The following is a 13,241-nucleotide window of genomic DNA, read 5'->3' on the forward strand; positions in this document are numbered from 1 at the left end:
TTGATGAGTGAGTGCTTAACTCTGAGCAGACATTCACATCAATCCCTCTAGGATTCAGGGATTATCACGGAAGAGCTAGGTGGAAAGAATTTAAGATCTGGGAGGTAAGGAGAAGGTCTGTGTCATGCTGTCTTCTGAGTATGACATAGCAGATGTGGTTGCCTGCAATGAGCCACATAAGACTGGGCCTATTGACAGTCAATCATGATCTGGGGGCAGGGTAAAGAACGGTCATTTCGTTCAGTTGGGTACACAACCTAGGAGCCCACATTTCCATGAGTTCTAAACTCATGGTCACATAGAGTTAAAGTCTGTGAGCCTTAAAACAACAGCAGCAGCAGCAACAACAACAAAGCAAAGAAAGACTGAGTGTGAGACAGGCTTCAGGAATGGAGGGGTATGTGTAAAGCAGGGGCAGAAGGAGATGTGTAAAATAGGGGCAGAAGGAGATGTGTAAAATAGGGGCAGAAGGAGATGAGAAAAATGTGGGGGAACAGTAATCAGAATGTGTTTTATACATGCATGAAATTGTCAAGGAACAAATCAAATACAAGTTTTAAAATCCAACAAAATAGTTACCTTTTACTTGCTTAGAGTAAAAGCTATTATTTCTTCCAGAGGACAGTTTCTTCTTATGATGAAGAGTTATGATCTTGCAAAATTCACTATTTATCAAGTAGCAGAAATGAACAAAGGTAAATAACACTAATTCAAAATAAAAAACATTAAAGAAATACTTCCCCATGTTTTGGTACTATTTGTTATATATATTAATGTATATATATATATATATATATATATATATATATATATGTATATTAATGTATATATAGATATTGAGATGATGAACAATTCACTTGAAAGGTAGAATTTGAAACTTCAGTTTTCCCATCTACATAGTTAACTAATAAATTTTGTGAGAAAGCTCATTATATGATATAGCAGCTTATAATTTTACTTTTTTGGGTTTGTGACTGTAGTGATGTTTTATTTTATGGTAATAAGAGGTTTTAGTTGATATATCATTCCCGGCAAGGGTATCATTAATTTTTCCTTTGCTTTTAGGTATCATTGAGATGTCCCCGATACAGGAAGCACTCATTTACTCATTTTGTGAAAACCATGACAAGGCCATTCACATCTTGGAAGGGGTCATAGCCAGTAAACCAGACATCTCCACTTATGCACTCTTGGCAAAAGCCCAGATGAAGGCCAAGAGAATCAAGGTAAAAAGTCTGACAATTGATGGATTGATGTTTATTAAACTTTGTAATAGAATTCATGCTTATACTTAAGGATGGTGTCTTGGTTACAGTTCTATTGCTGTGAAAAGACACCATGACCAAGGCAACTCTTAAAAAAGAAAACATTTAATTGGGACTGGCTTAGAGTTTCAGGGGTTCAGTCCATTATCATCATGGTGGGAAGCATGGCAGTGTGCAGGCAGACATGGTGCTGGAGAAGGAGTTGAGAATTCTATATCCTGAATAATAGAAGGTGACTGTGTGCCATACTAGGCATAGCTTGAACATAGGAGACCTCAAAGCCTACTCACCCGATGACTCACTTCCTCCAACAAGGCCACACCTACTTCAACAAGGCCACTCGTGATAGTGCCACTCCCTATAGGTCAAATATTCAAACAGGTGAGTTATGGAGGCCACACCTACTCAAACCACCATAGATTGCATTTAGTTATTTTTACAGAATGAAATGGTAGCATTTATTTATGAATTATTCATATACTGTACTTATGCTATCTATCTATTAACCAACAGATTGGATTCCTTCCTTCCTTCCTTTCTTCCAAAACAGAGCTGCTGAAAATAGTTTTTTTTTTGCATGTCCTGTTTCAGGATATAGTCTCGGGAGTGGGCTGCTGGCTTGTGAACCTGTTCTCTAATGTTATGCCAGGTTACTCTTCTATCCACTTCTGCTGACTTAAATGGAAATGGATTTTCCAGGCCTTTCTGTTTGGCAGCCTTGTGGACGGGAACTGATGCCTTCTGTGCTCCGTCCATGCCTCTGGGCTTGAGTGTCAGGATGAGCATCATTTATTTTATGTCTATCAGTCATTTGTACTTTCTTCTCTGTCAGAGTTTCCTACACTAGCCTTTGTCATCTTCTTCCTACTGCTTTATGTTTGTTTGTTTATTTATTTATTTATTTTTGTTTTTCTCTTGCCTCAAGTTTATTTGTAACAACAGCATGGGACACTGGCCATCTGCAAATAGTGTGTGGGTAGGTGTGTCACAGCAGTCCATCTGTCTTCACATTGGCAGATAGAAGCATTTTCCATAGGGCCTTCACAGGGGCCAGGGCATCTTTGGGAGCCTGAGCTAGAGCTGAAACCAGGCCTTAGCTGGAGTTTTGGCCTCTGCCTTGGCTTGATCTTTGGGCTTTGTTTGGCAGAGCCTATACCCCTTGGCCATGTGGCTTCAAATCTACTTTCGAAGCTTGGGGTGAGTAATAAAAGCCAGATGGCTGAGTTTGTGGCTGGGACCCTTTGGCATCTTGGGCTTGATGGCCTGAGGCTTCACCAGGGCCTTGATGGCCTCTGCGCGCGCACTCACTGCCTTTGCGTTGTTGGCCTGCATCTTCTTCAGGCCTTTCTTGTTGTGCTTCTTGGCAAAACGCAATGTTCCTCAGGAACTTGGGGTCAACCCCCTCAAGAGATTCGTATCTTTGCGACCGGGGTTTCTTGATGCCATTTCTGTGCCATTTGCGGGACTGGTTGTGTGTGGTGTGGATCTTGGACTTGGCCACGTCTGCATGGTAACCCGCGGCTCCCACAGCGCCTCGGACCGGAAGATGCTTTATATGTTTTGAAAATCAGTTGCATTGATCCTAACCTGTGTGCTGCATAGTCTCATCATCTGAGGCTTGTTCTATAACACCTTTTGATGACCAGTCATCCTTGGTGTGTTTGGGTGTATCTACTTCTGGAGTTACTTTCAGGTGATTAGTTTTGTTTTGTTTTGTTTTTAAATGTTGTTTTACATTAAATTAAATTAAATTTTTTTTTTTTTTTTTTTTTTTTTTTACTTAATTCATTTTACATCCTGGTTACTGCCGAACTCCTGGTCACCCCCTCCCACAGTCATTCCCCCTCCCTCCTTCTCTTCTGAGAAAACTGAGGTCACCAACCATGGCACTTCAAGTCTTTGCAAGGCTAGGCTCTTCCTCTCTCACTGAGACCAGACAAGACAGCCCAGCTAGAAGAATGTATCCCCTACACAGGCAACAGCTTTGGGATAGTCCTAGTTTTTCAGGACCACATGAAGACTAAGCTGCACATTTAGATCCAGCCCATGTATGCATGTTTTTTGGTTGGTGGTTAAGCTCAGAGAGCCCCAAGGATCCAGGAGAGTTGATTCTGTTGGTCTTCCTGTGGAGTCTGTATCCTCTTTGGGGCTTCAATCCTTCCTCTTTATTCTTTGATAAGAGTCTTTACATTCTATACACTGCCTGGCTGTAGGTGTCTGTGTCTGTCTGAGTCAGCTGCTGGGTAGAGCCTCCCAGAGGACAACATGTACCTGTTTGTAAGCATAACAGAGTTTCATTAATAGTGTCAGGGATTGGTGTTTGCCCATGGGATAGGCCTCAAGATGAGCTGGTTATTGGTTGGTCATTCCTCCAGTCTCTGCTCCATCCCTGTGCCTGCATTCCTTGTAGACAGGATAAATTTTGGGTTGAAAGTTATGTGGATGGGTTGGTGTCTCTCTCACTCCACTGGGGTTCCTGTCTAGCTATAGAAGGTGACCTCTTCAGGTTCTATATCCTCAATATAGTGAGTCACAGCTAAGGTCACCCCCATTGATTCTTGGGTGCCTCCCTTATCCCAGGTCTCTGTCTCATCCTGGAGATGCCCCTCACCTCCTCACCCCTGTCAGTTGCAGATTCCCATCATTCTCATGGTCATCTAGCCATCTCTCCTGTCCCTCCCCATACCCAATTCTGAATCCCTCATTCCCTTCTCCATTCCTGCTTCCTCCCAGTTCCCTCCCTCCATCCACCTCTTATGAATATTTTATTCCCCCTTCCATGTGAGATTCAAGCTTCCTCACTTGGACCTTCCTTCCTCTACTTTTTCTATGATAAGCTTTAAAAAGGTTACTAAAATTTAAAAATTCAGTTTAGCACACATAAGCCATCAGGGATATACATATTAATGGACACCATGTAGTATTTTGATTCATCTGTATAATGCATAATGTCTCAATGCTAAACAAGGCATGTCTTCTAACATCTGTCATTCAATTAGAATCACGCCTCTTTGTTTTTTTGTCACTTTGTTATTTCTCCAATTAACCTTTTTTGTTATCATTAAAAGTATCAAATCTTGGACATTTTTATATGCTAATTTCCTTCACTTCCTCACTTGACACCAGATAAATGTGTCATCTATCTTCTTGTGGCAGACATATTGCATGCCCAACATACTGTGCCATTCTGGGACCATAGTGTAAGTGGAACCTGTCATTTGCTCTTACTAGTAGACACCCCCCCACCCCCCCTCTGCAAAGGTGATAGGATGCTATGCTGCCCATAATCATGTTACATTATATAATGTTTATGAGTAGAAGTCTGGAGAGAGATTTGTTCTGCTAGCCTTGACAGAGCAAAGAGCTGTATTCGTCAGTAACTGACTATGGAGATGGTCCCAAGACCTGGAAATGTTATGGGCTATAGGAGCTCAGGATCTCCCAACTAGAAGTCAATACTCTCTGCCACGTAGTCATAGGGAAATAAAAGGTTTTCAACAACCCCAAATGATCTTGGAAGAAGAGACTTCCCTATTTAAGCTATCAGATGGCAATAACACCCAACTAGCACTTTTTGGCCTAAGGAGCATAGGTCAGAAGACTCAGTTAATGTATTCACAGGCCCCTCACTGTGGAATCATGTCAAATGTATGCTGTTTCAAAGGCACTATGTTTCCTTTTTAGAAATAGGAAAATAATACAAATTTTATCATCTAGAATTATATTATCATTGTAACAAATAGATAAAAATAGGGCAGTGGCTTAGATTAGTAATAGAGAGACAGAGAGATAGAGAGACAGATAGGTATCGATAGAGAGATAGACAGGAGATTGAGATACAGAGATAGAGATAGAGGGACAGATAGAGATAGAAAGATGGAGATAGAAGGGTGAATCTCTGTGCTGCCCTGTGTTGGGTATAGAGAACTGGGGGAGTTCTCTGGTGGGGATGGAAGACTGGACGTTGAGATGGCTTGTAAACAAACACGCAGGAAATGCTAAAGAGGAGTCATGAAGACAGCATATCCAAGTTAATAAATCCCATGGCCTCTTTAACAGTTCACTCTAGTTTAGAAAGTAGGATAACAGTGTTTGAACCTGACCTTCATGTTAGATGCATATGATGATCTGCCAATCAGTAAATAACATCTGGAAAATGAAGCTATTTTTTTAAATTTATGTGGGTAACATTTGATGAAAGCTTTTTTTCCTAGAACTAGATGAACCCCATTAAGAGTAAAACAAACAGACAAAAGGGGGTGAATGAAATAGTATCAGATATCATCAATACTTCTATTAACTACTCACTTTCTAGTAGTCCATTCAGAGAAATAACAAGGTGATTGTTAGTAAAGAGCCTACAAGTTTAAGTCTGGTGTTTGAATTTAGAAGTTCTAGTTTCTAAAATCCATACTTGTAAGTCTGCTTCAGACCTGATGGCCCCTGGGGGGAACTTGTTGGGTTCATCCTCTGAGGGATGGGCCCTCCAGTTGTATAAGGACAACATCTGTGACCTTACCAGATCTGTGTGCATTTGTATGACATGAGGGCAGAGCTTTTGTGTGCTCTGAGTTTTCTTTACCTTTAAGGTTATGATGTTGAACAGATAATCAGTAAAAATCTACTTGCTTCATCCCTTGTCTTTGTTTTTATTCTTATAGGAGTCTGTGAGACTATTTAAGAAGGCATTGGAACTGTACACATTTTCTGACAAAGGACCAGTTGCCACTAGTGTTTCAGCAGAGTGTCTGTATAACCTGGGTCTTTGTTACATGGAGGAAGGCAATTTTCAAATGGTATCTATGTGTTTAGCTCTGTTTTTCTTTGTAATTCTCTTGTATGTTACATCCCCACTACAATTTCCCTTCTCTCCTCTCAGAACCTCTCCTCTCTTCCCAAGACCCACTCCTCCTCCAATTCAGAAAAAAAAAAAAATCAGGTCTCCTAGGAATAGCAGCCAATTATAGCACATCAAGTTGCAATAGGACTAGACACAACCCTTATATCAAAGCTAGACAAGGTAATCAATAGGAAGAAATGGGCCCCCAAGGCAGGCAAAAGAATCAGAGGAAGCCCTCAACCTACTGTTGGGAATCCTTCAAGAACACCAAGCTGCATAACCATAATGTGTATGCAGAGGACCTAGTTGAGATCCGTATAGGGTCTGTGTTGCTTCAGTCTCTTGCTTAGTTGATTCGGTGGTGGGACACATCCTGAATGAGGTAGTGCAGACACAGAAAAACAAACATGCTATATACTCACTTATAAGTAGATATTAGCTATTAGGTAAAAGATGACCATGCTACAATCCATAGACTCATCGAGGGTAAGGAATAAGGAGATGGAACACAGTCTCCCAGGGAAGGTGAAATAGCATAAATTTTGCAGGTGGCTTGGGAGAGGTGGAGATGGAAACAGGAGGGATCAGGGAGGGAGGGGTTGGTAGAAAGGATGTAGGGACAGAATACTGGGAAAGATGACTGGAATTGGGGGATATTTGGTAGACAATATAGAAACTTAGTGCAGTGGAAACTCTCTGGATCTACAAGAGTGACCCTAGCAAAGTCTGCTAGTAATGAGAGATATGGAGCCTGAACTAGCCATCTTCCCAAACCATGGCAGACTCCTAGCAGTATGACTGGGACATCAACCCAGACACAAGACCTTCACGCTATAGTATGTCCTGCCTGCAAGATTTGCTAGGGTAATGGTGACACAGAACTTGTGGAAGTGACCAACCAGTGACTGATTCAACTTAAGGCCCATGCCATAAGAGGGAATCCACACCTGACACTGTCTGGATGGTCAGGAACCAGAGGCAGGACAGCTTATAGACCCACGATAGAACCAAACAGTACTAAAGGAACCAGGCAGCAACTAAAGGAAGTAGTTGTAGAGAGTCACAGCCAAACACTAGGTGGAGCCAGGAGAACCCTCTGCCCGCCCCCACAGAAGAAAAGGAGGAAGGGATGTAGGAACCAATGGTGTCTATATGTTTAGAAGCAGAGATCATTTGGAACTCTCCAAGCTGATTGCTTGCATTGAGTTCTGTTTCTGAGGACAGCCCTCAGTAATGTAAGAGGTGAACCGACTAACACTACTTCTAAAGCTTAGCTTGTAACAGGAAGTCTGCACTCCTGCTTCCCATGAATTGTTTTAAATTAAATATCAGAACATTTTATTTGATACTAACTTGTCAATAACATTTTAAAGATAATACCTATTTCTCACCAAAATAATAAGTCTAACTGTAAGAAATTATTGTAGCAAAATAACATCACCTCAATAACTTGATTTATTAAATTATAAATCATTAAATTGAGTGTTTCAATGTGCTATAGATGAAATGGTTAATGCTTAGAATGTTCTTTGACATTCCTTATTGATAACTGAAGAATTCAAATCAGATTTAAGTTGGTTAAGGTGACTACATACATTGGAGAATTGTGGCATCCTTTTATCCTGAAACTTCATAATTATGTATCTGCTATAGTTCTTGGACAATCATGGAGAACTGAACACTGATGCCTGTGATTTTTTTAATTAATGAAATCACTGAATTAATGATTCAAAGTACTTCAAAGTACTGTGCTTAACAACATTAACTATGTAGATATTTGTCTGAAAATAACGAGACTTTTAATTATAAGTCTGCCTTATTTCTAAAGATTATACTTGTTTGTTCCACAAAGATCTTTGGGAAAATTAATTTTAAATACTATCCCCAACCCCTAAAAATTCAAGTGAAGCTTTTCAATAACAGTACCATACTTTGCTAATCTTCTAAATTCATGTATTCTGTCACTAAGTGTATGTGCATAAACATATTCTTCCAGGCTTTTGAATCATTTACAAAAGCCGTGAAAGCAAATCCCGAATTTGCAGAAGCCTTTTATCATCGGGGACTTTGTAAAGTAAAACTCAACAAGCAAAACTCAATTCTGGACTTTAATCGGGCACTTACACTAAATCCCAAACATTACCAGGTATTTAAAGAAATGATATCAGTAATTTGGGGGATATGTTAGTTTGGGTGAAACTATTAAATAGTTTATATGTAATTTCTAATAAAAGCAGTTGATTCTGTCTCTCTGTCTCTGTCTATATCTTTCTCCCCATCTTTATCTCCCTTCTTCCCTCCCTCACACCCCCCTCTCTCCTTTTCTCAGTTCTTCCTCCCTCCTCCCTCCTTACTCCCTATTTCCCTCTCTCCTCTTCTTTCTCTTCTTCATGTTATGTAGCAAAAAATGGCCCTGAACTCCTGATTTTTCTGCCCCTGCCTCTCAAGAGATTACAGATACATGTTGTCATATCTGATACCAATTAAGTATATTTTGATAGCCCACATTTTTTTATTCTTTGGAACAAAAATATTCATATATTTTAACATCAATATTACATTTGTAAAATATTTTGAGACTTAATTTCAATGATATGCTATAAAATTTATAAGTTTCTTGCTTTCATATCACATGGATTTTGCCTCCTAATACACTTCAGGGACACAAAATTCAGTACATGAAATTTAACTTGCTCTTGATTTTCAATTAAATTTGAGTTGACTAAATACTAGATAATTTTAGGGAAATATTAGTAACCCTTCTAGGTAAATAATGGTGGTGTGTTTATGTAGGGTGAGGTATTTTTTCACAGGAGCGTCATACTTGAGGAAATGTAGTGAAGAAATATGGTGAATGTAACTGGCTTTCTGATAGCTTAGGGAAAAAAATAGAGAAAGCAAACAGTGGGCCACACACTAACAATCACTGAATCCAAGTGGTAGCCATAAGCCTCATCTCGATTAAATTATTTCAGTCATGCTCCATGTTTAACTTTTTAATGAAAAAAATTGGAAAAGCTATATTTTAATATTGTCTTTAGGTACCATAGATTTGTTTGAGGTTCTACATATTATGGTAGAACTGAAGAGTTTACTGAATTGTGTATCTTGCTTTCTCCCTTCTCTGAACAGGCATATTTAAGCCGAGTAGCCTATTATGGTTTAAAGGGCAGATACTCCAAAGCCATTCTGAACTGTAACGAGGCCATCAAACTTTACCCTGAGAGTGTGCGTGCCTACATCTGCAGAGGAGTTCTGAAATACTACAACAGAGTGAGCCGCTCCTGCCTGGGTTACTAAGGGTGTAGAGTGGAAGCTTTTAGGGTTGTTAAGAGCTCACTCACTTTCTACTTTCCCTCAACCACATGAAGTGAGATTATGGTATTTATATAATCATGCTGTACCCTGTTCTCTGGACATAATCTTTGGCTATACGATATATAATACTCCAGCATTACTTATATTTAATTACTTGATGGTTGGATATTTGGGATGTTTCTATATTTTACTATTCATTTGAGTAACATACTTATATATTCTGGGACCAAATTAATTGTTTGAGTTTCCTAAATGGAAATTCCTGGGCAAAAAAATTATAACTGATGCTGTGTGAAATGATTTATTTCTCCCTGATTTTATCTTTGACATTTCTTTATTACTTCCGTACATGGGATACTTTTATCACCTAAAGCAAAGGCATGTACCAATTATGTATCAATTTCGTGAAAGTTCATGTTCAGGTGATGATGTGAGATATTAGAGAAGAATGGAAGAGATGCAGAAGTGTGGGTGGAGAATGTGACCATGTAGCAGTATGAGTGGCAGAAGGCAGTCAGGCCCTTAGTGTTCACCAGAGGAATGTGAACTCTCATGCAACCAGTATCATTTCTCCAGGCCATATAGCAACACTAGTAACAGTTACTTAAGTCGATTTTTCAAGATTTTATTTGTTTTTAACTTATTTGTATGAATGTTTGCCCACATTTATGTGTGTGTGCCATCTGAGTACAGTGCCTGTGTACACAAGAAGAGGGTGCTTGATCTGATGGAACTAGATAACAACTTACAGGCAGTTGTCAGTTGTGGGTGCTGGAAATTGAACCTGGGTCCTTTGGCATAGTAGCCCAGTGCTCTCAACAGTTGAGCCAACCCTCTAGCCCATAATTGCTTCAATTTAAGTTGCTGACTTCCTTAATTTTATCTGTAGTTGAACGAACTGTCAGAACCCCTACCAAGATCTTCTTAATGAACTATGTGGAAGATTAGCTTCATAGTATTAATTTAGAAAGAAGACACATTAAATCTTAAATGCTTCAAATACTAATAGAATTGCATACTTATTTTATGGCTCAACTTGCCTGTTATGATTTATCCTGCTCACACTTTCTTTCTCCTTGTAGACTTACAAGCTAGGTATTACAGATTTATCTACAGCTATCAAGATGGACAAGAACAATTACACAGCATATTATAACAGAGCCCTGTGTTACACCAAGATAGGGGAGCATCAGATGGTAAGTAGCCATTTTAGTCAATGAGAGATTTAAAACAACATGAATTCAGTGGCTTCTTAAACTAGAAAAGCAATCAATAAGCAATATTTTATAAGCAACATGGTTAAGCACTTTTAAGTGTATTCAAAGCACTTGTACTTTCTTCTTTATCTCAGCTATCGTCTTGAAAAATAACATCTATGGAAATACACACATAAGACTCAAGAAACTACAAAGAACCATTTCAAATACCATTGACTTTTTTCCTAGTGCAAAATTACCTTACACAGTTTCTGCACCATCAATTCCTTCTATAATACTTGTATAACTATTTAAATGCCCGCATAAATTAGGATCCATTCTGTCAGTATCATCTGAATAAATGTTTTACTGATAACACTACTATACAGGATTTTATAGAAGTGATCACTGGCAATACTCTCTTAAAACTTGGACCCAAGCTAGAGCAGTTCACGATGGTGTTTGTTGTAGAATTCTGAGACTACTCTATAGATAGTGAAGAGTACAGAGTAATGGGATCCACCAGCAGGGGCTGTTGACAGAAATTTGTTGATTTGCACTTGTGTTTTATAGGCCTAACCATGTCTTAAAAAATATGGTGCTGCAACAGCCCTATTTCTCCATCAAAATCTTGTATTTTCTAATCTTCATGTTCATTGTCTCACCCTTCATCAGTATGGTTGGTTTCAATGAGAATTAGCTCTGTGATCGATCACCCACCTGTAAGCTCTTTGTGTTCTGTCTCTTACTTTTGTTTCTTCTCCTCTGTATCTTCTGGTCTTCCCCTCCTCACTTCTGCAAGGGCGGGTGCTCTTGTAGACTCCACATTCCCATTGTCCTAAGCAGACACACTCCTCAGTCTCTGTGAAACTTATCCAAATCTGCTTAGAGCATCCGTGGATTTAGAAGTCACAGAGGAGACAGAGGTTGAGAAAAATGATCCACACAGAAGAATGCAACATTCCTAAGAGCTAGCCCAGCAAGTTCGTCTTCCTCTAGAAATGTAGACAAATGCATAATTAATTTTAACAAGGCAATTGTTAAGATTGAGCAGTCAATTAAAGGATCATTAGAAGGGACCTACAAAACATGTGTCTTTGAGGATACCTTGCCCCCCCCCCCCCAATGCCTGCCAAACAGTGGGCTGGGCAAGGAAGGAAGGAACTCCCGTATGTTATCTCAGTTGTGTGGAAAAACCAATTCCTGGTTGATGAAGAACTTGCAAAACAACCTGAATAAATAAGAACAAAACGGAGTTGCAAATATTGGTGATTTTCAAGGTGCCTGCACCCCATAGCATTTCATCTGCTCATTTTGCAGACAATGAAATGTCAGGAGGGAGAGGCCACAGAACTCATCCAAGTCACACCTGGAATTAGAAACCTGCCCTGGCAGTCACACATTTGTTTGTTTCTGGGTTCACAGTCCTTAGGTAGCTTTGTGAAGCCCTCTGAGTCTGGATTGAATACTATGTCATTTCAAAGTGTCACCTCCTCCCCCTTGCTTTCCTTCACCTGCCTCTCAACATTCCTTCCATCACTGAGGTAACGTGCATGTGCATTCTTTATGGATAGAGTTTCCTAAAATCTAAGCATGGTGAATTGGTTTTCTGTTTTGTTTTGGGTTTTTTTTTTTTTTTTTGAAATTTTAATAACTTAAAAAGCAGTCACTGTCATTTTCAAGTACAGGTACTTAAACAACACCAAAATTGAAATATGTATTATTGAAACACAAAGATGAAGCAATACAATGAATTTGAATCAACTAAAATCTCTAAAGGGATTTTTCTTTTCATGTTTGCTATATTTTACCCCCTCTGAAAAGTTACAAAATTATATTTGGACAAAAATAGACATTGGAATCTATTTTGGAATTTCTGAATCAACTGGCTTGTCAGATTGATTCATCCAGCCAGTGGATCATGAAGTTAGACAGGCAGAGGACAAGCTACATGCTTGTTTTCTTTCTTCAGCGCCCATAGAGGAGGGCTTTATACATGCAATGGTCCTACCAGGCTGGCTTTCAGAGTTTCAGTTTCCCCCTTTCAGCAGGTGTTCACATAGCCTTAGAACAGCATGGTGGATTTTGACTCTACTATTCTATAATCATGAAAACAGTAACCCTTACCTCTTACTTATGGCTTATTGTATGACAAGCGCTGGGCTAAATTCTTACCGATACATAAGCAAGGCATTTCAATTCTAGGCAGAGATTGAGGGAAGGTGAGTACCACTGGGGTTTCCAGGTTTCTGTGTCCCTGGACAAGGACTGGGCAGACACACGTGTAGATAACAGAAGGAAAAGAGTGGGCTTATTAAGGGAATAAAAGGCACTTGGAAGGGTGCTAGTGGGCCAAGGGTAGAGAAAGGTCAAGGTTGCTACAGTGCTGGAAGCAGAGAGTGGAGAATTTGTATTATGCACACCTGCTTTTACAAGTGCTCTGGTATGTTGGCCTTGTGAACATGTGGCAAAGGGTTTTTTTAGACTGCCTTCAGCCTTTCTTTTGTTGTTATTATTATTGTAAGTAGTTTGAGTGTCTCGCCTGTATGTAAGTAAGTCTGAGCACTATGTTCATGCAGTGCCCACAGTAAGAAGAATTCGATTCCCTGAGGCTGGAGTTAC

General features: G+C 39.5%; 1 protein-coding gene across 16 annotated transcripts in view; it reads left to right on the forward strand.

Moving 5' to 3' along the window:
• The window catches only part of Ttc6 (tetratricopeptide repeat domain 6), a 191,208-nt gene that overhangs the window by 149,596 nt on the left and 28,371 nt on the right, over positions 1 to 13,241 (forward strand). For 9 of the 16 annotated variants that reach the window (XM_017315184.2, XM_017315187.2, XM_017315186.2 and 6 more), the window contains 6 exons: positions 619 to 695; positions 1,066 to 1,226; positions 5,927 to 6,061; positions 8,102 to 8,251; positions 9,238 to 9,378; positions 10,506 to 10,619. In XM_017315184.2, coding sequence (XP_017170673.1) covers positions 619 to 695; positions 1,066 to 1,226; positions 5,927 to 6,061; positions 8,102 to 8,251; positions 9,238 to 9,378; positions 10,506 to 10,619 — 778 coding nt within the window. Of the gene's footprint in view, positions 1 to 618; positions 696 to 1,065; positions 1,227 to 5,926; positions 6,062 to 8,101; positions 8,252 to 9,237; positions 9,379 to 10,505; positions 10,620 to 13,241 lie in introns of those variants that run through there. The other 7 variants (XR_001780479.2, XR_001780482.2, XR_001780478.2 and 4 more) reach the window with 5 other exon arrangements.

This window comes from Mus musculus, chromosome 12 (genome assembly GCF_000001635.26).
Source record: "Mus musculus strain C57BL/6J chromosome 12, GRCm38.p6 C57BL/6J".
Taxonomy (NCBI): domain Eukaryota; kingdom Metazoa; phylum Chordata; class Mammalia; order Rodentia; family Muridae; genus Mus; species Mus musculus.